This window comes from Loxodonta africana, chromosome 1, assembly GCF_030014295.1.
Source record: "Loxodonta africana isolate mLoxAfr1 chromosome 1, mLoxAfr1.hap2, whole genome shotgun sequence".
Lineage (NCBI taxonomy): Eukaryota > Metazoa > Chordata > Mammalia > Proboscidea > Elephantidae > Loxodonta > Loxodonta africana.
Window position 1 is genome coordinate 228249940 of NC_087342.1, and position 24162 is coordinate 228274101.

Here is a 24162-nt window from a genome sequence, read left to right on the forward strand (position 1 = left end):
GACTGTTTCAGGTAAGGTATCGTGCCAACGCCTTCTTGGGGCATGGGGACACCAGAATGTGGAATATACAAGAATCAGAAACGCCACTGGGACTTCTGACATGGATACCCTTTAGTTGAAGCTTTCCCTGAGACTTGGTGAATTTATGCCGTAAACTGTGAGGCCTGTAATGAAGTATGGCTGACTGTGCGTCGGGAGTGGCTTGGTAACGTAAAGGGTGAGAAAAGATGAGGAAGAAGACATTACTCAAGAGGAACAAGAGAGGAGGGAAAGGTGGAAGAAGGGTGTAGAAGAGTCCCATACATGGAGCAGAACAGATTATCTGACCAAGTGTCAGTAGTTAAGGGACCCTAGAGATTACAGGGGTTGAGAGCGAAGAAGCCAGGCCAAGGTATTGCTAAACCAGATCATTGTAGATAGTTTGTTACGTTAGGGGTAGGCGTTGGAGAAAGCAAGATCCAACATTTAGCACGTAGAAAATGTGCTGAAACCCCTAAGAATTAGGACTTGCCCTTGGGCTTTATGGGGAAACTGCTCTTATCTGAAGGAAACAGATCTTTGATTAGAACAGAAACTAAAGTGCCTGTTCTTAGCGCTTTCATTAAAAGTTGACCTAGCATTGAAACATGTCTGGCCTTTTCCTCTGTAGCACAAACTACTAAGTGCAGTTTCTGCTCGCATGGGGATTTGCCCATGTCAAAGGACCTCCTGTCTTCATTCTTTTCTTTACGTCCTAGATGAGCCCCCACAGAATCAGACAGCCTCTACTGAGTGCACACTGTGTGCCAGGAATTGGCTTAAGTGCTTCCGTGCGTTGTCATTTAATCCTTACAAAATCCTTGTGAGGAAGGTGATGTTACTATACCCACTTAAAAAAATATATATATATTTAGAGGTGTGGAAACTAAGACCTAGTAAAAAAAAAAAAAGTAAATCGCCTCAGGTCACACAACTAGAAAGTGGTAAAGTAGGATTCAAACCCAGACAGGCACCAGAGCTGAAGTGCTTAACCACTGTACCCACATGAAATTTACTTGATTCAAATTTCTACAGTTTCATAAATGGATTTAAATCCACCCAGTGAACCAATATTCTTATCCTTTCTACCCTATGTTGTGTATTTGTAAGATGTGCAACTTTCCAAAAGTTACTGTCTAGTGTATCGGCCTTCTGTTCCTTTCCAGTTGACTTAATTTGCTTCTGGCAGTCTTGCTGAATGTGAGTGAGGCTGCCTGCTTAGAATCCTAGGCTGAGGTAACAGCTAGAAAGTGGTAGAGCTAGAATTTGACCCTGATTGAGCAGCCTGAGTCAGGGCCATGCCTTTAACTCTGCAGGGGTCCTGCTCATTCATTGGCTTGAGAAAGTCATGTGACTCTCCTGTTCTGCACTCATTGCTGTCTCGTGACCCAGAGCTTTTGTACTTTTTGAAGTTTTAATTCCAGGAATAAAACCTGATCGTTTAGAGGGCAGGGTATATATTATCAAATAAAACTTCCTGAAAGAAAAATGTGGAGAGGAGGGATTCCTCTCTTAGGTGAAGTGTTGATTGTCAGGCCATTAGCATGAGCGCTTTCATCTCTGGTGTTAAGAGTTGCCTTATCTGCCCAGCGTCACCTTGTATGTGAGGAGGACACCATCATGTGGAGGAAATGTCTTCTGCCATTAATATTTAACTTAAAGTCACTAGTAACTGCATTTTTTTCCCTTGAAAGCATGAGATGCTAGAATGAAATCATACTTCCATATATAAAACATACACTTTCTTTGGGATGCATCTGAGATGTGGTAGTCAGTTATCCACCTCACTGTAACAGCCACTATAACATCTAAAACATTAGAGAGGTGTGTTAGTTTGGGCAATTTCTTGTAAATCTTTTTTTTTTTTTTTTTCTTTTTACTACCACCAATTTTTTTTTTTTTTAAATATGAGAAAGAAGACTTGAATAAAAGGAAAGACTTTCTATGCCATGTTCTTGAATAAACAAATTCAGTATTGTGCTTGTGAAAAAAAAAAATGCACTATGAATTTTCCTTGAATTTATTAATTTAAAGTGATACAAATGAAAATACAACACATTTTTAAACCTGCTATTCTAATAGTGAAGTTCAGATGATCTAGTTTAGAAGAGCCCAGAAACAGGCCCAAATTTCATGTGTGATAAAGGTGGCATTCCAAGTCAGTGTGGAAAAGATGGGTTGTCCATTAAATGGTGTTAGGACAACAGACTGACTACAAGGAAAGATGAAGCAGGATCCCTGTGTCATTTCTTACACCCAAGTAAATTCCAGACAGATCAAAGATTTAAATGTAAAAAAAAAAAAAATCAAGCAAGCAAACAAAAAGCAAAGGGCGTGGTTGCCTCAGGTGGAGCGTGGGAGCATGGCTGTGTATGATCTCTTTGGAAGGCACTTTGACGAAATCTGTCAACTTTAAAAGCTTAGTCTCCTCAGCCTAGCAGATTCACTTCTGCGGGCTTTCAGATCTACTGGGGATGTGGGAAAGGCTGTGCAAGCGTGGGGGTAGCAGCATTAGCAGCAGCAAGGCACTGAAAACAAGAGACTGAAACGAACATTGGGAGAAGCAGGTTAAGTTAGGGAAGTAAATACAGTGGAATTCATTGAGTCATGTCAGAAAATGGTGTAATCCACACGTGCTGATGTATCTCGGAGAATGTTTCATGCTAGTCAGTGAAAACGTAAAATACAGAACAGGCAGTATCACTCGGCCCACTTTGAAAACAAGGATCTCTGTGCGTGGCCTGTTTCCGTCAGTACCCCCAGGGAGTTTGTGCGGGGCAGTTGTCTTTGAGGCGATGTCTGGGGGCTTAGGGTAGTCGGCGTATATATATATTTTTTATTCAACATTATTATCCTTTTACTCTGTGTGTGTGTGTGTGTGTTGTTTTTTTTACTGTGTGTATTACCTTTTCAAATAAAAATAAAAACCTGGTTAAAAATACAACTGACTGCTATGAAACAGCTGCAGTGAATAAAACAGATCTTGTTATCAGCACGTATAATCTCAAAAACGGAATGATGAGTGGAAAAAAAGCAAGTCACAAAGAGATACATAAAATGTGATTCTGTTTAGACCAATTAAAAAAAATGACGTAATTGTTATTTCTGAATGTGTACATGTGCAATGGAAGTATAAACACGTACCTGGGAATGAATACAAGGTTCAGAAAAGTAGTGACCTCTGGGAAGGAAGAAGAGAGGGCCGTGGACCTTAACCGTGTCCAGTGGTTTCTTTGTTACTGTTTTTAAAGTTCCTAAGAAAATACCAGGTTGATGCTGCTTTTTGTTAGATGCCTCAGTGGTACAAATGTTTGGCGTGGCACTTAGCTGCTAACTGAAAGATTGGAAGTTCACGTCCACTCAGAGGCACCTCAGAAGAAAGGTCAGGTGATCTGCTTCCAAAAACTCAGCCACTGAAAACCCCATGGAGCACAGTTCTACTCTGACACACATGGGGCCGCCATGAGTCAGAATCGACGTGACTGCAGCTGGTCTGCACGTTTGAAAATTTTTAGTATTAAAAATTAAAATTGTTTTTGGTAGATTTCTGTTGATTCCTCAGTACCCCTCACATTCCATTGTCATGTTATTTTTATTTAGTTCAGTCACGGTTTCCAGAAGTCACAAATACTCTGTCTCCTTTTTTACCCCTGACAACACAGGTCAGTGGTGGCAACGACCCCTGGTCTGCCTGGAGTACACCCAAATCTGGGAACTGGGAGGGCACAGACGGCTGGGGAGCCAAGCCCGATGGAGCCGTCGCCCAGAGGAACACCTCCAACAACTGGGACTCTGCCTTCGGCCATCCCCAGGCCTACCAAGGACCAGGTGCGAAGGGGCCCTGCTGGTGACAGAGCCCACCCTTAGAGTGACAGGGTGCTCTGAGTTAAAAACCCATCTTATTTCAAGGAACTGCTCACATTTGCCGTTGTCCACTAGTAGCAAACCTGTTTTTCTAGATCCAAATGCAGGTAGCTGTTCATTGACTGTTCAGTCCCATCTCATTTATCTGTCAAGGTGTCACGCATTCACGTGTTTGCAGGGGCCAGTTTTCTCAAGTAAAGAACACAGCCAGCCAGGTGGGGGTATGGATGGTTGATGGATGCCATTGGAGGAAAACAGTCTTCCTAGATTCCCACGTTTTTAGGACAGGGCTGGAAAACTAGATGTTTGAGTGTTCTTCCCATTTTTAAATCTTGGCAGCTAATGCGCGTTTGTTAAAATCTTGGGCCAGATAATGTGTATACAAATCAAAAGTGGCCCGTCATGTGTTGGTCCCCTACCTGTGAATTAGCTGTTTGATCATTTCTTTAACTACCCAGGAGGAGCAGGGCTTGTAGACGGGGAAGCAGTTCGGGAATCAGGAAATTCAGGAAAAAGCCAGAGCTCTGCCCATTACTTTCTTAGGATCCCTGCATCCTGTCACCTCTGTTGGTACGTTGTGCCAGAAATTGAGTGTCTGTTCCAAACAGGCAGACCTCACACCCTGGGACCATCAAAGGGCACAGGTCCTGCTCCAGAGCCAGCATTTGTTGACAGGAATGTGACTGTCAGCAGAACCGGGAGCTGTGGGCCAGGCAGCAAATACGGTGTCTAGACTACTGGCGTTCTAATTCTGAAGTGACATGGCTTGGCCACAGGACAAATGGCCGTCCCTCTGTTGGTTGCCATTCTTTTTCCCTTTGGCATCTGTCTCAGCTGCTTCTCTGTGGTGGCAGTCTTAGCACACAGAGCCCAGTGCTGTGTACTGCCTCACAGTGAAAGGACACCCCAGTCCATCAGGGGTAGGAGACAGAGGCTTTAAACAATGGGAAGAAGAAAGAAGGAAGGAAGGAAGAAGTGTGGGTAGCCGGGAGGGAGGGAGATTAGGCTAGTAAAGCTTGTTAATTGCTTTTTTCCCCATTTTTTCTGGTTCCCGCCTCCCCACCACCCCACTGCCTGTTCCTTTCATGGTCTGTCTCTCACCTTTATTTAAAAAAAAAAAAAAACCCAAACCCGTTGGCGTTGAGTCAGTTCTATAGCGACCCTATAGGACAGAGTAGAACTGCCCCCACAGAGTTTCCAAGGAGCGCCTGGTGGATTTGAATTGCCAACCTTTTGGTTAGCAGCCATAGCACTTAACCAGTATGCCACCAGGGTTTCTGTCACCTTTATTAGTGGTGTCGAACTTGTCCTTTTCAAAGACCTGTCATCGCTCTTGTCCTCCTCAGGGCTTCTTGGCTTAAGTGGTATATATTCTGCTTATTGGTGAGTTGATAAGGCTAAGTTTATCAATGGATAAGGGTGCTGGGTGGCCTTCTCTTGTGGGCCGACCACTGAACATTTTTATAGTGGGCATTTATCTGCAGTTACCGAGGCTGACAGCCCCTGTGGGTTGCTTCTGAGCCCTGACCCTATGCTAAGGTTGGCTTTAGTGTCCTAGTTTTCTGTATAATGTTGTGCTTAGAGCCTGGCCTGTCGCATGGTTATTTTAGCCAAAAGCATGACATTAACAAAGCATGTGTTTTCCAACGATTTAATCTTGATTAATTCTTCTGGAAAGATAAAGAAACTACTATTTGTTGACCAGCTGCTGATTTCTAGGCACTTGGGTAGATGGCTTGCATATATTTTATCATTTAGTCTTCACAGCCACCCTGAGAGATGCTTTTTGTAGATGGGGAGACTGAGGTTTAGAGAGATCAGGTGATCTACCTTTTGCTCTGAAGGGCAGGACCAATAATCCAACCTTAAAGCTGCCTAACCACAGAGCCCCTGCCCTCGACCTCTCCTTCCGTACGGCATCCGTTTCTCCAGCTCCTTTTTAAGTTGACCGTTAGCCCCGCTGGTCGTTACTATCAGAAGATGAAGTAGTTTTATTTTGTTTTTCTTTACTGATGATCTTCTGTTCCCACCCTAGCAACTGGGGATGACGACGACTGGGATGAAGACTGGGATGACCCCAAGTCCTCGTCACCTTACTTTAAGGATTCAGAGTCCGCCGAAGCGGGAGGGGCTCAGCGAGGAAACAGCCGGCCGGGAGCATCGTCCATGAAGCTGCCGCTGAACAAGTGCGTCTGAAATGGGGTGGAAGGCCTGACCTGTGCGGGGGACACAGACAGAGCACGGGACAGAGAGCCAACTGCTCCCTTTTTAGTGGCCTACTTAGTTGTGGGTGTGATTTAGTCATTTTTATTTGGATCTTAGCTTGGAAGATTTTTTTTTTTAAAGAATTTTTGTTTTACAGGGTTAATAAGTGAAGTACTTTTTTATTTAATGATCGGCCAAAGAGCTTCTGTTGCTCTCCCTTTCACCCAGGACCCACTCCATGACATGTTAATGTTGCGGCGTGTTGTCATAGGAAAGCCGATAGGAGTAACAGCAGTGCTCTCTTACCTTTTTCACTATTTAAAAGTCACCATGTGCCAGGCATTGTGCAGAGTGGCTTATATACATTCTCACTTAACCCTCATAGCCTCATAAGCTAGATCTAATGCCCGTTTTACTATGGAAAAACTGAAGCTCAGAGAAGTGAAGTAACTGCCCAAACTTACACAGGTGCTGGGTAGTCCAGTCAGGGGTCCAGGCCAGCCCTCCAGCTTCTGTGTTCTCAGTTCCTGTGCCTTTTATGTTTAAGGATTTTTTGCCTCTTAAGTTAAAAAATATATATTTTCAGCGGTACCTGTAGACATACTGCTTTTAAAAGGAGAGAGTGTTGGAAAGAATGAATATGGTAACAGCCCCATGGGATTCTTTGATAGACGTTCTCTTGGATAAGTCTGTAGTGTACACCAGTGTCACTTGTAGGATGTATCATTCATAACCGCTGTAAGAATCTTCCAGTACTCTTCCTATAGTCAGCAATTTCATGTAAATTTTATTTTCTGAAATTACTAATACTTTTTCTCAGTGTTACTCTATGTCAGGAAAAATGATAACAATGTTTGCTATGTAACGATATCTAGATCTACGTACATATAAATTTAATGAGTCCTACAAGTTCTCTGTAGTATATTTAAATAGTGTCAGGTGATTAAGTTATCTTTTGGCTACACACCTTTTCTGCCTCTCTCCATTTACTTTAATGAGGTAGTTTCATAATTGCATCCATAGTAAAAATAGCTGTTCATTATCAGGTGTCCTGTTTCTTAGAGTCAAATTAGAAGGTCTCAGTATTGTCAGGAGTAATATATGTTACTCTCAATTCTTTAAACCTGAACACAAAGTATATTTAAACCCCATTTAAATACAAGGTCTATTTTAGCCCATTTTGAAAATGAAGAAGCAGTGTCTTTTCAAGAAAAATGAACGGCCGTGTTTTAAGAGCTAGTGGCTGAGGTTGTGCTTGTCCCCAGGTCCTCTGCCCCACGCCATCCACCGACCTCCTTGCTGACTTACTGTGTGAATTTGGGGAAGCTTGATCACCTTCTTGGACCTCAGTTTCCTCATCTGTAAAGTGAAGGGCTTGGCTTTCACTAAGGAGTCTTTCTGCTTTAAAATTTCATTCCAGGTTGAAATCAAACTAGGACAATCCTAGTTTGAATCTGTATCTCCGAGGCTTCCCCGTCTGTCTGTGGTGCTGGAAACAATTTAAAATCCTATGATATTTTTATTTAACTCAACTAATGTATAAATGAGTTAAATAGTTGTAAAAAATTTTTTAAAGAAACCTATTTAACACTTCACAGCAATTAATCTGCTTTATGTGACAGCTATATTCCAGTCATGCAGTAAAACCTTATACCTGAAAAAAGGACATCAGAATTTTAAATATGCTCGAGCATTATAAGACTCCATCTTGGTAATACTCAGAGAATTAATAAATGGCATTGCTGATGAGTGAGCATTAAATGTTGGTGTGAGACATGATTTCTGCACTCGGAAGCTGTCAGTCTTGTCAAGGAGCTGTCACTCTGTGCGTCGCTCAAGTTTACTGTCAGCATCTTCTACCAAAGACGCCTTCTTGGATAAAATGTTCCAGGTTAACCCCTTGATTCATTAAACATATAGTCTGTTCCCGGAACTCCTCTAGGTCCTGGAAATACAAATACTTTCTCTGAGGTTCTTCTGGCCTGCCGCAATGTGTAAATGGGTAAAGGCCATTAAGTGTGGCAGATTGAAGAGCAACGTGTGCTCAGAGTGCAGAGGAAGCACAGAGAAGGCTCCTCCGGGGGCTGTAGGGGACACTTCCAAAGAGGAGGTGACAGAAGTATGAATAATTTTAAATGAGTACATACTAGGCTCTTTGCATGACTCTTTTTACTTAATTTCCCATTGTCTTAAACAGCAGATGGTATTGGCTCCATTCTTCACACCAGGAGACTTAAGCTGAGAAGGTCACATAGCTATTAAATGTTGGAGCAAAAGTTCAGAACTCCTCTTTGTTCTCTCTGGTATGAGCTGTGCTTTAAAAAATGAGTTGGCAAAGAAACAAGGATAGAAGGAAGTGAGTCTAAAATGAGGAAAACATGTGCAAAGACAGACCCGTGGAATGTCACAGTGGCCTTGTGCTATATGGATGAAATTAGAAGTGGTGTAGCTGGGGTTATGTTTTGTTTTGTTATAAATGAGGCTTCTTTTCTTATTTTAGGCATTTGGTTTTCTGGGTTTATTTTCCCCTGTTTGCTTTTTCTGTCTGTTAAAGAAAAATTTTCAAAACCCAGATTAATCTTGTCGTCTTGAGAAGTAGCACTTTGAATGGCCACACATTTATTTCAGCTATCCTTACACTTTAGAGATTTCCTTTGGGTGTAGATTTGATTTCTGGAAGAAGCCCAGCTTATTTATTCCATTTTGGGACCTTAAATGAGGCATGTTTGTTTACTAAAGAGCCCAGTTTTCTTATGTCTCATAAACTGGGTCTGAAGATAGTTCCAAAACGAAATGGCACAAATGTCCATGATCAGTAAAGCAAGCCTCTTTGGAATAATTGTGGCCTCCCAGAGTGAGGGTGCTGGAGGGCTGCTTCAATCTGCGTGTAGAAATGCTGGTGTGTGGCTGCTGCCACATAAGTGGCTGGCTTGGAACGCTCTGTGGGCACTTCTCCCTCCCGTGGATGGGCTGATGTTTTCTAGTCTGCCCTTCACTCTGTTGGGTGAAAGGATGTTCCAGGTGCAGCTAAGCAAACAGAGCAGCCATGAGTATCACACCTTCTGAAATCAAGCTGTCCTCTTACCAGGTGAAGCTTAATTAAATGGCTGATTGGCCACTAAACAATCTGATTACATTAGGTTTCATTTACCACAGTTTCCTAGTTCTAGTACTTCTGAAAGACTGGACAAGGATAAAACCGTTTTATTAAGTAAATGTGGGAGAGAGTTGTAGGATCCTCAAAAGGAAAGATGTAAAGCTCAGGAGCGTTTGTCTTCATGATTAGGTTTCCTGGATTCGCAAAACCCGGACTGGAGCAGTATTTGTTGGCCAAGCAACTAGCAAAACCCAAAGAGAAAATTCCCATCATTGTAAGTTCCCTTATTTTTGTTTGTTGCTTTGTTTCTAATTAAGCTCTCTTATTACACCTTAAAGCTGACAGGATTATTGGTGTTTTGGAAAGTATTTTTAAATGCATTGACTACGCCAAAGAACTGACATTGCGTGTTAGTATTTTAGAAACACTAAAGATAATCAGCATATACGAATGCCTGTCATTATAGTGTTGAAGTATTCCTTGTTTTTATCTTTAAGATTATAAGTAATTGAACCAACAACTCCCATAGTGTCTATTCTTTTAATAGCACTCCTGTAAACTATCTGGAAGTATATCTTACATGCTATTTTGTATCAGCTTTACATGATTAGCTAATAAACCCCATTTGAGTCTTTAGGCTTCTACCCTGGCAGAGTTACGCACATGTTATCAGAGTAAGGTACCTTTTCCTATATGCTGGTGAGAATTAGTCTTCGAGTAAAACAGCTGTCGGGTCAAGATAAGGAACTAGCAAGTAAAAGCTGGGAGTTAATGACATTATTAAGAATGCCTGTCTTAGAATAACTTATTATACAACGTGACACACAGGCTCTTTGGTTTTGCCCCAGATTTTGATGTGGTAGAGTTTCTGTCTAGGCACGATCTAGCTGCCTATTCCCAAATGAAATTCTGGAAAAGAGAACTCCCATTGCTCTTGATACGTTCTTTGATAAATCTAGCTGGCTGTTTTCTGACCCTGTTGACTTAGCCCTGTAACTATAAGACGGGGGAGAGCCTTCAGCCTGCTCACCTGGCCTCACACAAGGATGAGGAAGCATCAGGTCTTAGTCCCTAATCTCTGGATCCCGAGAGACTTGCTAAAACTGCAGGAATGAGAGTGGAGTTCTTTATTCCTTGTTCCCACATCTTTGCAAAGCTTAAACCCTAGAAACTAGCAGGCAGAAAGGCTGTAATCAAGAACCTCTTTTCGCCTCCTACCCTCAAAGCAAATTTGGAATCATTATCCTCTAGGGGGTTAGATTAAAGATTTTAATTTTCTTCTGTTTTCTCCAGACCTTTTTTTATACTGCACGTGTATTATTGTTTGTTCCATGAAATTTAAAGCAACTCCACAGAATTAAGAGCCATGGCCCTGTCCCTCCGCTCTCAGAGGGGACCTTGTCACAGCACGGTAGTGGTGGAGTGAAGTTAAAGGACCCTAGCCTTTGAGTTATCCCACAAATTGTGCATAGAACTGGGTCCGTGCACCTGTAGACAGGCCTGCCCACGTGGGCTTCTTGCAGAGAAAAGGAAGCTGAAGGGAACCACTGAGTGTTCAGGAAGCCAAGGGAAGGCAAAGACCTGGTTCTTTGCCTTTAAGGCACAGTAACCCATCCCACTAATAAAATGTGGCCCAAAGAATGTTGGGCTCCAGCCAGTCAGAGTAGCCCTTCTGGGCCCCAGTCACAGAGAGGAAGTTTTCCACCAACTTGTCTGATAGGTTCCTGCTCTGCAGCTGTCAGAGAATCTCCTGGAATCTCCATTGCTTCCTCCTTGGCCCTGGGTACATCTGTAAACAGGATGAAAAGAGCTAGCTTTGGGGAAACAGATCTGTTGTCACTTACCCATGCTTAACGGAAATGGTGTGCAGGCTCAAAACTTAAACACTGGTTCTCTATGCCCCCACATAGAACTTAGCTGGTTTCCTTCTTTTCCGCCCCTGTGAAAACCCTAGTAATCTAGTGCAAGCCCAAGCCTCACCTGCAATATTGGCCATGTTCTCAGTTTGAGCTGCCACAGCCCGTGCAAGTCAAGGCCTGCTGCTCTAGCCTGCCACAGGGCCACACCAAAGGCCTCACGCTCTCCAAGGGGGGCTGACTTCCCTCTTGCCACTTTTTGTATAGACCAAGTGACACCTCCTCAGCCCATGCCACCAAGTTGAAGGTAACTAGGTCTGTAGTGCATAGTGCCTGGACATTTCCCCTTGGTCATGGATAGAAAGGGAGAATGGTGGAGAAAGAATGGCAGACCTTTCTTCTTTGGGCAAGCCTTCCCCAAGTGAGTGGAACACTTGGAAACAGGAAGTGAAGGAGCCCACTGAGCTTATGCGCAAGCAGACCCACGAGAAAGCAGCTAGCCAGGTTCTTGCCTTTGAGGTACAAGTGAAACAGTTGGTACTGATTGGCCATTGCTGATCTGATTAGCCATTTCTAGAAGAAGCTAGAACAGTGCTACCCAAAGTAGGGTCCATGGACCAGTTGCCCATTTGGAGTTTTTGTTAACAGTCTACCATGAGTTAAGTACAGAAAATGAGAGTCAGTGTTTAGAAAGTTTGACAGCAATTTGGCATTGTCCAGACATCCCAAGTGTATAATTTTGTATTTTACAAAACTATCCACCCACGATGAATTGGAAATTTTTTTTAAAAACTAGGCCTTCATCACATATAGCTTGAGAAACCCTAAGCTAGAGAGAGAGAGGTTGTGTTCCATCCAGCACTCCCCTAGAGGGGAGGACAGCAGGTATCTCCTCTCCCTGGGCTGAGGAGAAGAAGGGTTTGCCATAATAAGTATGTTCTTTAAATACAGCATTTAACAGGAGCAGAGAGGATTTATGTAACTTCTCAAGGAGGAGCAAGATTGACCCTGCAGGACTCCTAGTCCTAAAAAGAATTGTTTGCTGATTTACATCCATTGTATTCCCTGTTTTTCCATGTAACATAATTAACTCTTCCTGGAACGTTGTGTAGGTTGGAGATTATGGCCCCATGTGGGTTTATCCTACCTCTACATTCGACTGTGTGGTAGCAGATCCCAAAAAGGGTACCAAGATGTATGGTCTGAAGAGCTACATTGAGTATCAGTTAACGCCTACCGTAAGTATCCCAGTTACCAGAAACAGAATCGTGCTTCCATTGCCAGTTACAGTCTGCTTTTTTTCTTTATTTTCTGGAGTTGGCATTGGTAACTGTCTCTTCTCTCTCCCTTATTTCCTAGAACACTAATCGATCAGTAAACCACAGGTATAAGCACTTTGACTGGCTATATGAACGTCTCCTGGTTAAGTTTGGGTCAGCCATTCCAATCCCTTCTCTTCCAGATAAACAGGTCACAGGTGAGTGTGTTTAACAGGGAACCCGAGATGACGGGTAAAAGATCCCAGTTAGACCATCCCTATGGAATGGTGTTTCCCACCGTCTAGAGGAGCAGGGCGTCTAGCTTGGGAACAGTGGCTAAATCAGCTTTGAGGCAGGAGCCATAGCAGAGTGCACGTGTATGTTGAAAGTTACCTAACAAGAATATTTTTTTAATAATTTTTATTGTGCTTTAAGTGAAAATTTACAAATGAAGTCAGTCTCTCACATATAAACTTATATACACCTTACTACATACTCCCACTTACTCTCCCCCTAATGAGTCAGCCTGCTCCCTCCTTCCAGTCTCTCCTTTTGTGACCGTTTTGCCAGTTTCTAATCCCCTCTACCCTCCCATCTCCCCTCCAGGCAGGAGATGCCAACATAGTGTCAAGTGTCCACCTGATTCAAGTGGCTTGCTCCTCATCAGCATCTATCTCCAACCCATTGTCCAGTCCCTTCCATGTTTGATGAGTTGTCTTCAGGAATGGTTCCTGTCCTAGGCCAACAGAAGGTTTGGGGACCATGACCACCAGGGTCCTTCTAGTCTCTCAGTCAGACCATTAAGTCTGGTCTTTTTATGAGAATTTGGGGTCTGTATCCCACTGTTCTCCTGCTCCCTCAGGGGTTCTCTGTTGTGTTCCCTGTCAGGGCAGTCATCAGGTTGTGGCCAGGCACTGTCTAGTTCTTCTGGTCTCAAGAGGATGTAGTCTCTAGTTCATGTAGCTCTTTCTGTCTCTTGGGCTCATAATTACCTTGTGAGCTTGGTGTTCTTCATTCTCCTTTGATCCAGGTGGGTTGAGACTCATTGATGCATCTTAGGTGGCTGCTTGCTAGCATTTAAGACCCCAGACGCCACTCTCCAAAGTGGGATGCAGAATGTTTTCTTAATAGATTTTATTATGCCAATTGACTTAGATGTCCCCTGAAGCCATAGTCCCCAAACCCCTGCCCCGGCTTTGTTGACTTTTGAAGCATTCAGTTTATTCAGGAAACTTCTTAGCTTTTGTTTTAGTCCGGTTGTGCTGACCTCCCCTTTATTGAGTGTTGTCTTTCCCTTCACCTAAAGCAGTTGTTATCTACTATCTAGTCAGTAAAGAACCCTCTCCCACCCTCCCTCCCTCCCACCTCGTAACCACAAAAGAATGTGTTCTCAGTTTAAACTATTTCTCAAGATCTTATAATAGTGGTCTTATACAATATTTGTCCTTTTGCAACTGACTAATTTCAGTCAGCATAATGCCTTCCAGATTCCTCCATGTTATGAAATGTTTCACAGATTCATCACTGTTCTTTATCGATGCGTAGTATTCCATTGTGTGAATATACCATATTTATCCATTCATCTGTTGATGGACACCTTGGTTGCTTCCATCTTTTTGCTATTATAAACAGTGCTGCAATAAACATGGATGTGTCAGAGGTCTCATGTGTTTATACATATCTTGAATTTGAGCAACATTACTGTGTATTACTTTTTCCTCCAAAAGAAATATGTGAATTTAAAAATTACATGAAAATTGACATCTGAGAAAACACAAATGATCCAATATTGTAAAATGAAAAGAAAAATATATGACCCAGTAGATGTAAGCATGCTGTGCAAACCAGCTGTGTCATTTTCACTAAACAAAAAACAAAAACCAAACCCAGTGCTGTTGAGCCGATTCCGACTCATAGCGACCCTATAGGACAGAGTAGAACTGCCCCATAGAGTTTCCAAGGAGCACCTGGCGGATGTGAACCACCGACCCTTTGGTTAGCAGCTGTAGCACTTAACCACTACACCACCAGGATTTCCTCATTTTCACTAGAAATATGTAAATGTCAAAAATAGAAGTTACGGAGGGTCTGAAAGTTGATGTAGGAAGTTGCTCTGTTTTCTACTTGAATTATTTTGATGTCTGTTGATTTTAAATGTTTTTATTTATTACTGACTGGTACCCTCTCCATTTTCTTGTTTATTTGAAGTGTTGACCTTCCCCCAGTTCCTCCACAAAATATCTTGTCAGAAATCATCTACAAGAGCCCCTTGTAAGAGGCAGTTAGAAAGTAGTTGTTCTGTGTCAGTTTTGAAAGCAATTTTATTGAGTGATTTTTTTTTTTTTTTAATTTCTAGCCTAGTGAAGAACCTGATATATTAGTATTCAGGGACTCAGTGTGCTTGTCTTAGAGTTTGTAAAGAAGCTGAGCATGAGTGAAGTTTAGAAGGGGTTTTAGGATATAGCTAGAGAAGTTTCAGGTGAATGGAAGTAGTAAGTGCAGAGAGGAATGGATTAGGGATGACAGTAAGACAGGTCAGATGCAGAGAGGCCCCTTGAGGAGGTGAAAGAGAATCTAAGCACTAAACCAAACCCTCAGAGAAGAACAGGTATCAGGGAAGACCTGAGAGGGTGTAAGCCTCATTGAGCTAGAGTGGAGGCGAACAGTTGAAGGAAGGCCTGGGAGTCTCCACCAGACAGGTCACCAGCCAGGTTTCACACGTGCCCGACACTGCACAGAGGGCAGCTATTTCCATCTTGACTTTATACACAAGGAAGCTGAAATTCAAGGGAGTTAAGCAGGCGCTGCTTGGTATAGCCATAAAAGGAATTTGAATCTGATTCTGAAGTTTGTGCCATTTACGTGTGTAATGTCGACAAACTGATCTTTAGCTAGAGTTAGTTGTTGTTAGGTGCCGTCGAGTCGGTTCTGACTCACAGCAACCCTATGTACAGCAGAAAGAAACACTGCCCAGTCCTGTGCCATCCTCACAATCTTTGCTGTGTTTATGTCCATTGCTGTGGCCACTTCCTTAATCCGTCTCGTTGAGGGTCTTCCTCTTTTTCACTGACCCTCTACTTTACCAAGCATGATGTCCTTCTCCAGGGACTGGTCTCGCCTGATAACATGTCCAAAGTATGTGACACAAAGTCTTGCCATCCTTGATTCTGAGAAGCATTCTGGCCACGCTTCTTGCGAGATAGATTTGTTCGTTCTTCTGGCAGTCCATGGTATATTCAGTATCTTTGCCTACACCATAACTCAGAGGCATCATTTCTTCTTCACTGTTCCCATATTCACTGTCCACCTTTCCCATGCATATGAGGCGACTGGAAATACCATGGCTTGGGTCAGGCGCACCTTAGTCTTCAAGGTGACATCTTTGCTTTTTAACACTTTAAAGAGGTCTTTTGCAGCAGATTCGTTCAATGCAATATGTCCCTTGATTTTTTTGACTGTTGCTTCCGTGGGTGCTGATTGTGGATCCAAGTACAATGAAATCCTTCACAAAACCTCAGTATTTTCTCCTTTTAGTCTGATGTTGCTTGTCGGTCCAGTTGTGAGGATTTTTGTTTTCTTTATGTTGAGGTGTAATCCACACTGAAGGCTGTGGTCTTTGATCTTCATCGTAAGTGCTTCAAGTCCTCTTCACTTTTAGCAAGCAAGGTTGTGTCATCTGCATAACACAGGTTGTTGATGAGTCTCCCTCCAATCCTGACCCTTTGTTCTTCATATAGTGCAGTTTCTCAGATGTTTTGTTCAGCATATAGATTGAGTAAGTATGGTGAAAGGATACAACTCTGATACACGCCTATCCTGATTTTAAGCCACACAGTATCCCCTTGTTCTGTTTGAGCGACTACCTCTTGGTCTTTATACAGGTTCCTCATGAGTACAATTAATTGTTCTGGAATTCCCATTCTTCACAGTGTTATCTGTAATTTGTTGTTTTTAACAAAGTGTTAGGTTTTTTTTTGTTTTTGTTTTTTGTTTAGTTTTCAAACATTTCAAGTTGTCCCAGCATAATGGAGAGTGGGCACATGGCAGGTAGATCAGCAGGTCTAGGCATGGTGACATATCGGCAGCCCCCAGTGGGGCCGGGCAGTTATGGGAAAGCCGTCCTCAGGGCAGCCAGGTGGGCTGTGAGTACTGCTTCCTCCCATTCAGGGGTGCTCCCTCCCCCCAGTTCTACACCCAGTTCACAAGCTGCCTGTCCCTGTTTTTTGCCATTGTTATTAAATCTTAGCAGCTTTTCTAAAAATTTAGACTTTTTTCCCTGAAAACTTCAGTTCTGTTTCTCCATATTTTCAAGTTTCAGTGGATTTTATACTCTTCTTTGTCAACTTGATTGCACAGTGTGCTCCACATAAATGGATTAATGAACTATTTGAAAGTTGTTAGGATTTTTTTTATATCTTTTAGGTTTTACATGCGTTGTTTATCCTGAATCGAATAATTCAGTGTTATTTCAAAACATCATAGAGTCATGGCTCCTCTCCCATACGAAGGTTTGTTTTTTTTTTTTTTTTTAAAAAAAAAAAAAAAACAGGCATGAAGCCAGGGGAATGTCATAGAAGAGCAAGAAAGCAACAACCTCTCTGTGTGAAGAAAGTTGAGCTTTGGTTCACTGACTGGGCTGTGTGCCGAGGAAACCAGGAAGCACAGAAGTGACTTTATTCCCCCTTCTCTCTCATTTGTCTCCTGCCCCGAGTGTGCACAAGATCATTATTATGTAAAAACTCCCCTCTCACTTTATCCTGGAGGGAAAAAGGGAAGTAATGAAGTAGGTGATGTCATGGTATTTCAGTGGACTTGATAATAAGTCCATGGAAAACTTTAACAGTTAACATTTTTTGTTTATAGATTTTGTTCCTCGTGAAATAATATTGAGTAAATTTGATTTTTATTTCTGGGTTGTGCCAAACTGGTGTATTTATATACTTAGTGAAAACTGAAACAAGCCCTGGTGATGCGGTGGTTAAGCACTCGGCTGCTAACTGAAAGGTCAGCCATTGAAACCCACCAGCCACTCTTTGGGAGAAAAGACGTGGTGATTGATCTGCTCCCATAAAGATCACAGCCTAGAAAACCCTAGGGGGCAGTTCTCCTCCATCCTGTAGAGTCGCTGTGAGTCAGAATTGACTCAACGGCACACGACAAGCAAAAACTGTAAGGTTCATTGAGAATGGGGACATAGAAGTCCCCTTTCCCCTTTTTTTTTTTTTAACTGTCTGTGACCTAAAATGGAAATCTTAACAAAGTATAGAGTAACATCTGAAGTCATAGTCTGGAGATGAACCAGCTATGTCAGAAAAATTCTCAGGAGGACAATTTTTCAATAAAATAGGAATCCTTGAATTTCAACCAGTGATTAGGTGACAAACTCTCAGCATAATTCACTCATATTGAGGAATTCAGTTTGGCGCAGGTCCATGCGGACTTGGTCTTTTCTGTCCTGGAGAAGTGGCCATCTCCTTTCCGAGGGATACGACTCTGTTTCTGCACCACTTAGTGCGTGTGCTGTTTCATCTCTACCTTCAATAACTGGAAAACTTGAAACTCTTCAATATACAGGAAGTGTCCAGAAACATTGTGCTGTTCGAGTTCAAGTCTGTGATGTACTTCTATTAAAAGACTTCTGCTTGTTTTTACTTGGAGTTTCTAAAGGAAGATCCAGGCTGTGCGTTTTAAAAAGTGTTGTTTTAAAATTTATGTACAGTAATCATCACTCTGTGATGAGTTGTTTTTCTTTTGCTGCCTTTACTATTGTCTTTTTGTCTTTGAGCAGCTTGATTCTGCCGCATCTAGTGTGGATCTTTTTGTGTTTATTCTACTTGCAGTTTGTTGAGCTTTCTTGAATGTGTTGACTAAAGCTACCCATCAAAATTGGAACATTTTTGGCCATGATGGCTTCAGATATTTTTTATGCTGTCCTGGAAATCCCACTGCAGTTACATTGGTAGACTTGGTGTTTCTCGAGGCCCTATCCGTTTTGCTTCTTTTTTTCTCTGTTCTTCAGATCAGGTGATTTCTGTAGATCTATTTTCAAATTCACCAATTCTTTCTTCCACCGTCTCAAATCTGCCGAGCCGCCACAGTGAATTTCTTATTTTAGTTATTGTGTGTTTTAAGTCTAGAATTTCCATTTGTTTCTTTTTATAATTTCCGTTTCCTTGAGGATCTCCGTGTGTCAATTCCCTGTTATATTTCTTTAATTTTTAAAACATGGTTTCCTTTAGCTCTCTAAACATGTTTGTAGTAGCTGTTCTGTCTGCTGCTTTGTATTTGTCTGCTAAATCCAACACCTGGGGACACTCAGCATACTGAGTATTTTTAGTGGATTTTCGAATACGGAAACTGAATCATGAGGACCGGCCATAGTTGCTTTCTGGGGAGAGGATTAGCTGATCTCCCTCAACTGTAGACAGAATCCCACCTCCAGAAGCCTCTTAAGCGATAGTAATTTTTGTTTCTTAGGCTTATAGAAATCCTCAGTGTTTCCTTGTCGTTCAGTATGTTTGTTAAGCTGATGTTCTACTTTTAAAGCAGAAACATTACTACTTAAGGTCTGTTTCAGTGTGGTCTTATGTTCTGGGACAGTACCTTTTTGGTATTACAATCATGAAAAAACCTGTTTTTTGATTTTCACTTTGAGTAACTTAAAAAACAAAAGAGGGAGGGGAAGAAAAGCTATAGCCCTGAATCACTTTTCACAAATACTACATTTCGGTTTGTAGGTATTGAATTCTGTTGCACTTGAACACGTTTTTACTGACATAGAAACTCCATACATTTTGGGAATTACTTGTTAGTGTCCACCTTATCTCTCCCTTCACTCCAGCAGGGCTTTGTGTGACTACCCAGCAACTGGCATAATGTTAATTTGTTAGAAAATAGGTAGTTTTCATATTGAGGGAAGATTTCCTTTTAAATTTGTTGAGTTCTTTAGGGATCTATGATAAAATGGCACTTTGAGGTTATGCTTATTCTTGTCACAAAAAGGGTTATAGATGCTTTAAATCAGACTTCAGTTTTTAAAACTAGGAAGTCTTTTGCGTCCTCTAGTGGCCTTTGAGCGTTCAGTATGCTGCCTGTCTTTAGGTGGTAAAAAGTCACCCAGATCTAGCTTTTATTAAATACCTTTCTACAAAGTAGCCACAGCCACAGAAAGGGTTGTAGTAACAGTGACTCGTGTTGGACGAGTTGCACGTCACACTTGGCGGTCGGTTGTGGTAATAGTGACTCGTGTTGGACCAGCTGCATGTCACACTTGGCAGTAGGTTGTGGTAGTAATGACTCGTGTTGGACGAGCTGCACATCACACTTGGCATGTGGGTTGTAGTAATAGTGACTCGTGTTAGACGAGCTGCACGTCACACTTGGCAGTGGGTTGTGGTAACGGTGACTCGTGTTGGACGGGCTGCATGTCACACTTCGCGTGTGGGTTGTAATAATGACTCGTGTTGGACGAGCTGCACATCACACTTGGCAGTGGGTTGTAGTAATAGCGACTCGTGTTGGACGAGCCGCACGTCACACTTGGCGTGTCTCTTGCAGGTCGCTTTGAAGAGGAGTTCATCAAGATGCGCATGGAGAGACTCCAGGGGTGGATGACCAGGATGTGCCGGCATCCCGTCATCGCAGAAAGCGAGGTTTTCCAGCAGTTCCTCAATTTCCGGGATGAAAAGGTTGGGCATTTTATGATGGTGGCCTTAGAGGATATTCAGAGTTATCATGTTCACACTGAAGTCATGTCTGGATGGAGCTAAAATTATGTTGGTTAGCTGGCTAAATCTCATTTCCTCCAAAGACAATGGGAAGACAGAAACCCAATCCCAACTGAGGATATGAATCATGACCTATGAGTCAGGATATATGTAAAAACTGTCTGCTCCTGCTTTCCCAGAAACTGGAAATGGGTTGGCCCAGGGTGAGCAGGGGTGAAGGATAGGGTAGGACAATGGATTTTTCCCTACATGCTTTAACTACTAGGATAGATCCCAAACTGCGCAGCATATTAGCAGAGGAAAGTGAGAGGACAGATGGCCAAACTTTGGCCCTACAGTATTACACCCTTGTGAAAGGAGAAGTAGGCTCAGAGAGCAGCCATTCTTCTCAGAACCAAGTTGCCCTTCCCTAACCGCAATGGTGAGCCCAAAGTAGGTGTTGGTCTCTCTGCCCGCCCCTGTGGGCAGTTATCTGCCGTGATCACCTGCTCCTTATCAGAACTGAGAAAAGTTGTCCTCTGCTTGACATTTCATTATTGTCTGTTTTGGAAAAAGTAAGCTTTTACTGTAGTTTTAATTGTGTCTTTTTGTTCTCTAAAGGTGTCCTCTCCATAATTTCTCTCTTTCCATAACAGATATTAAATATTTTAGAAAACACTCTAAAGAACAAAAGCATGAGTTAGCTTGGACGCCAGTGGCAGAGACTAAATATATTATGATCCTGAGGAAAAATCGTGAAGTTATTTTTTGCTTTAATCAAATAATAGAATATTGTATAGACCTTGTTGATGAAACTTTTAGATATTTACTTGCTCAGCATATTGGTAGTACTTTTGTCCTGTTAAAGTGAAAACATTCATAAAAGTAAATTTAAATATCAGGGTTCTGTCTGTGTATGTTGACAGGCATATACATACATACACTTCATATAATCATTTGGGTCTTATTTTCAGTTATTTCTAGATTTGGGAGGCTCATTTGAATGCTTTGTGTATAATTAGGGAGGAGAGTCAGAAAACCTTGAGGGCTTTAGCATTTCTTTGTGCATTTGTATATATCATAAGTCTAGCTTGGCAGGCTGCTCCGGAAACCCCCGTTTTTCTGTGTAGACGTGATATTCAGCCAATGTGTCGTGTAGCCATATAGCAATGAAACCAGGTTCTTGGAGTGGGTTCTTTGTGAAAGCCAGCTTTGTTACTTTGTGGTTACAAGACTCCACATTTGCCTTTACTGTTTACCCAGAGGACTTTAACAAGGGCTTATTTGGTTGATTTGCCAAGGATTTGGTTTACAAAGTACCTCTAAAAGTCATATTTTATGCAGAGTAGGGTTTAAGAATACCAATAAATCTAGTCCTGGTTTGTTTTGTTTTGTTTTTTTCTGGTGATGATTGTCCTTCAGACTGGCACAGTGGTTAAGAGCTCAGCCGCTGACCAACCAGCAGTTCGACTCCACCAGCTGCTCCTTGGAAACCCTACGGGGCAGTTTTACTCTGTCCTGTAGTTGGAAACCCTACAGGGCAGTTCTACTCTGTCTTGTAGTTGGAAACCCTACGGGGCAGTTCTACTCTGTCCTGTAGTTGGAAACCCTATGGGGCAGTTCTACTGTGTCCTGTAGGGTTGCTGTGAGTCAGAATCAACTTGACGGCAACAATTTTGCTTTTTTTGGTTTCGTCCTTCAAATATTGATCAGTTTGCCATAGATTTATTTTTCCATGAAGAAATAAGTCTTCATATAGACAGCCTGTGGCTGTACTTATTGTTAATTTTGTTAGAAGTCCTACTGGTATTGTGGTTATGTTTTAAAAACATGGCTTCATCTGCTAAAGTTATGTAAGGAAATATTTACAGGCAAAACGGTATGTCTGAGATTTTCATTAAAATAGGTCCAAAAAAAATTTTTTTTTTTGAAATGTAGAAAAGTAAAACAAGATTGGCAAATGTTGATAATTATTGAAGCTGAGCCTGTAAGGGTTGATTGTACTTTTCTCTCTACTTTTGTATGCGTTTCAAAGTTTCTATATATAAAGTATTTGTAAAAATCAATTGCAGATAGTTAGCAGATCTAAACATGAAAGGCAAGGTGATAAAGCTTCTAGATGATAACTAGGAGAATATATTTATGCCCCCAAGGTAGGAAAGGATTTCTGAAATAAAAAAAAAAAGGACTCACCTTAAGGAAATATAATCACCCAGTAGAAAAGTGAGATTTGATCACGTGTGTCACAAAAAGAAGGTATCCAGATGACCAACAAATTATAAAAAGGTACTTAATCTCATTGGTAATCAAGGATATGCAAATTAAAACCACCCTGAGATGCCACTGCCTACTCACCACAATGACTAAATTTACACTCTCCTCACCAAGTGTTGTCATGGCAATGGGAACAACTGCTGACATGCCCTCTGCTGGTGGGAGTGAAAAGTGGAAAGACCGTTTTGGAAAACAGGTTGGCATTATCTCCTCAAGTTGAAAATATTCTCCTGACCGAGCATATCTGAAAAACACATGCACATATCACCATGAGACATGACCCAGCAGCTTTATTCATAACTTGGCAGGGAGGGAGGCTTCCAGACGTAGAATGGATAAATAAATTGAGGAGTAGTCATAGAATGGAATAGTATATAGCAATGAAAATGAATGAACTGTGTCCACACACAACAGTGTAGATAGATGTCATAAGCATAAGGTTGAGCAAAAGAAGCCATAAAATAATGAAGGCATAAAAGAATGCATACTGTGTGATTCTATTTATACAATGTCAAAAAACTAGTAACACTGTTTAGGGATGCCTGCCTGCTTAGATGGTTAAACTCTAAAGAAAAGCCAGGGAGTAATTACCACAAAAGAAAGGATCATGGTTGCCTTTGTGGAGAGAGAAAGGGCAGTGACAGGAAAGGTGCATGAGGGGGCGCTGTTCTATTTCTTGGCCTAGATGGTAGTTAGCTGCACAGGTGTGCACTGTGTAAGAATTTATTGCATGGTTTATTTTTGTTCTGTATGCTTTTCTGTTGTGTGTATTTATATAGCTTATGATAATTTTTTTTTAAACCACTCATAATGTTGGTTCCCACTGTGTATTCTAGAAAAGCTTTAACCTTTTTTTAGAAAGCAGTTAACCTAAAAATGCAAGGTACTTTGCCAAAATTTATAGCATAGGTTTATATTGGCAGCCATTTGGAAAAGTGGCCAGCTCACCTCGCCTCCCAAAGACTTGGTCTCATACTGACGGTTCTGTACAGTGATTACATCTGAGATGTACAGAAGTTTGGCCCAGGGTGCGGAGGGAAATGGTCCGGGGGCGGCTTCCTGAAAATTAGGAAGATAGAGATGATTAGCGAGCCAGCTTTGATGGGGAATTTCAGAAGGCCAGCTGACTGCTGTCCACTTTAACGTTGTGTTGTTCTGACTTACAGGAGTGGAAAACTGGCAAAAGGAAGGCTGAAAAAGATGAGCTGGTGGGAGTTATGATATTTTCCACCATGGAACCAGAGGCACCTGACTTGGACTTGCTGGAAATGTAAGAGATACTGCCAAACGCCCTTTTTTCTCCAGCTTGATCCTCCTCCTTGGCGCACAGATCTAGGCCAGCATGGCTGCAGCTGGAGTTGGGATTGTCAGACTGAGGCTGGTGAAATGAGCGGGGCTTGTAGTCAGAAGGCAAGGAAGACAGCACCTGAGTGTAAAAGGGCTGTCTTTCTAACCACAGTGAGACATTGCAGTCTGCTGCCTTTTTACCTTGAACTTGGTGACTTCATGGTTAACACAGTGCTTAGTAGTTACTTCCAATAAGGTCTGATGAAACAAAGTGGTGTGGAGCCAGTGGACACCGTATGATAGCCAACGAAGGAAAATTCCTCTGAATATTGCCCTTGAAGGGAGCAGTCTCTAACCTGCTTTTACTGTGTGTGTGTGTTTTTAATCTTTTTAAAAATGTAGGTTCAGTTGAAAATTTGGAGTAGTTCCTTTTCTGTGGAAGGACTCGTAAGAAATCTTGGCTTTTTTAATTTTAAGAAGCTTTTTTCTTATGATAGCATCATTGCTTAGGTATTACCAAAAATATAAACAAGGGGGAGAAACCACACACACAATCCTCCGACGACCCAGAGAGAAAATCAGTGTTCATGTGTTGG

The 24162-nt window shown here is 42.0% G+C and overlaps 1 protein-coding gene across 1 annotated transcript in view; it reads left to right on the top strand.

The window, feature by feature from the left end:
• Window positions 1-24162, top strand: part of SNX9 (sorting nexin 9) — a 116153-nt gene that overhangs the window by 75622 nt on the left and 16369 nt on the right. The window contains exons 5-11 of the mRNA XM_010598835.3: window positions 3681-3846; window positions 5918-6068; window positions 9374-9458; window positions 12153-12278; window positions 12400-12517; window positions 19857-19987; window positions 23446-23549. Coding sequence (XP_010597137.1) covers window positions 3681-3846; window positions 5918-6068; window positions 9374-9458; window positions 12153-12278; window positions 12400-12517; window positions 19857-19987; window positions 23446-23549 — 881 coding nt within the window. The remainder of the gene's footprint in view (window positions 1-3680; window positions 3847-5917; window positions 6069-9373; window positions 9459-12152; window positions 12279-12399; window positions 12518-19856; window positions 19988-23445; window positions 23550-24162) is intronic.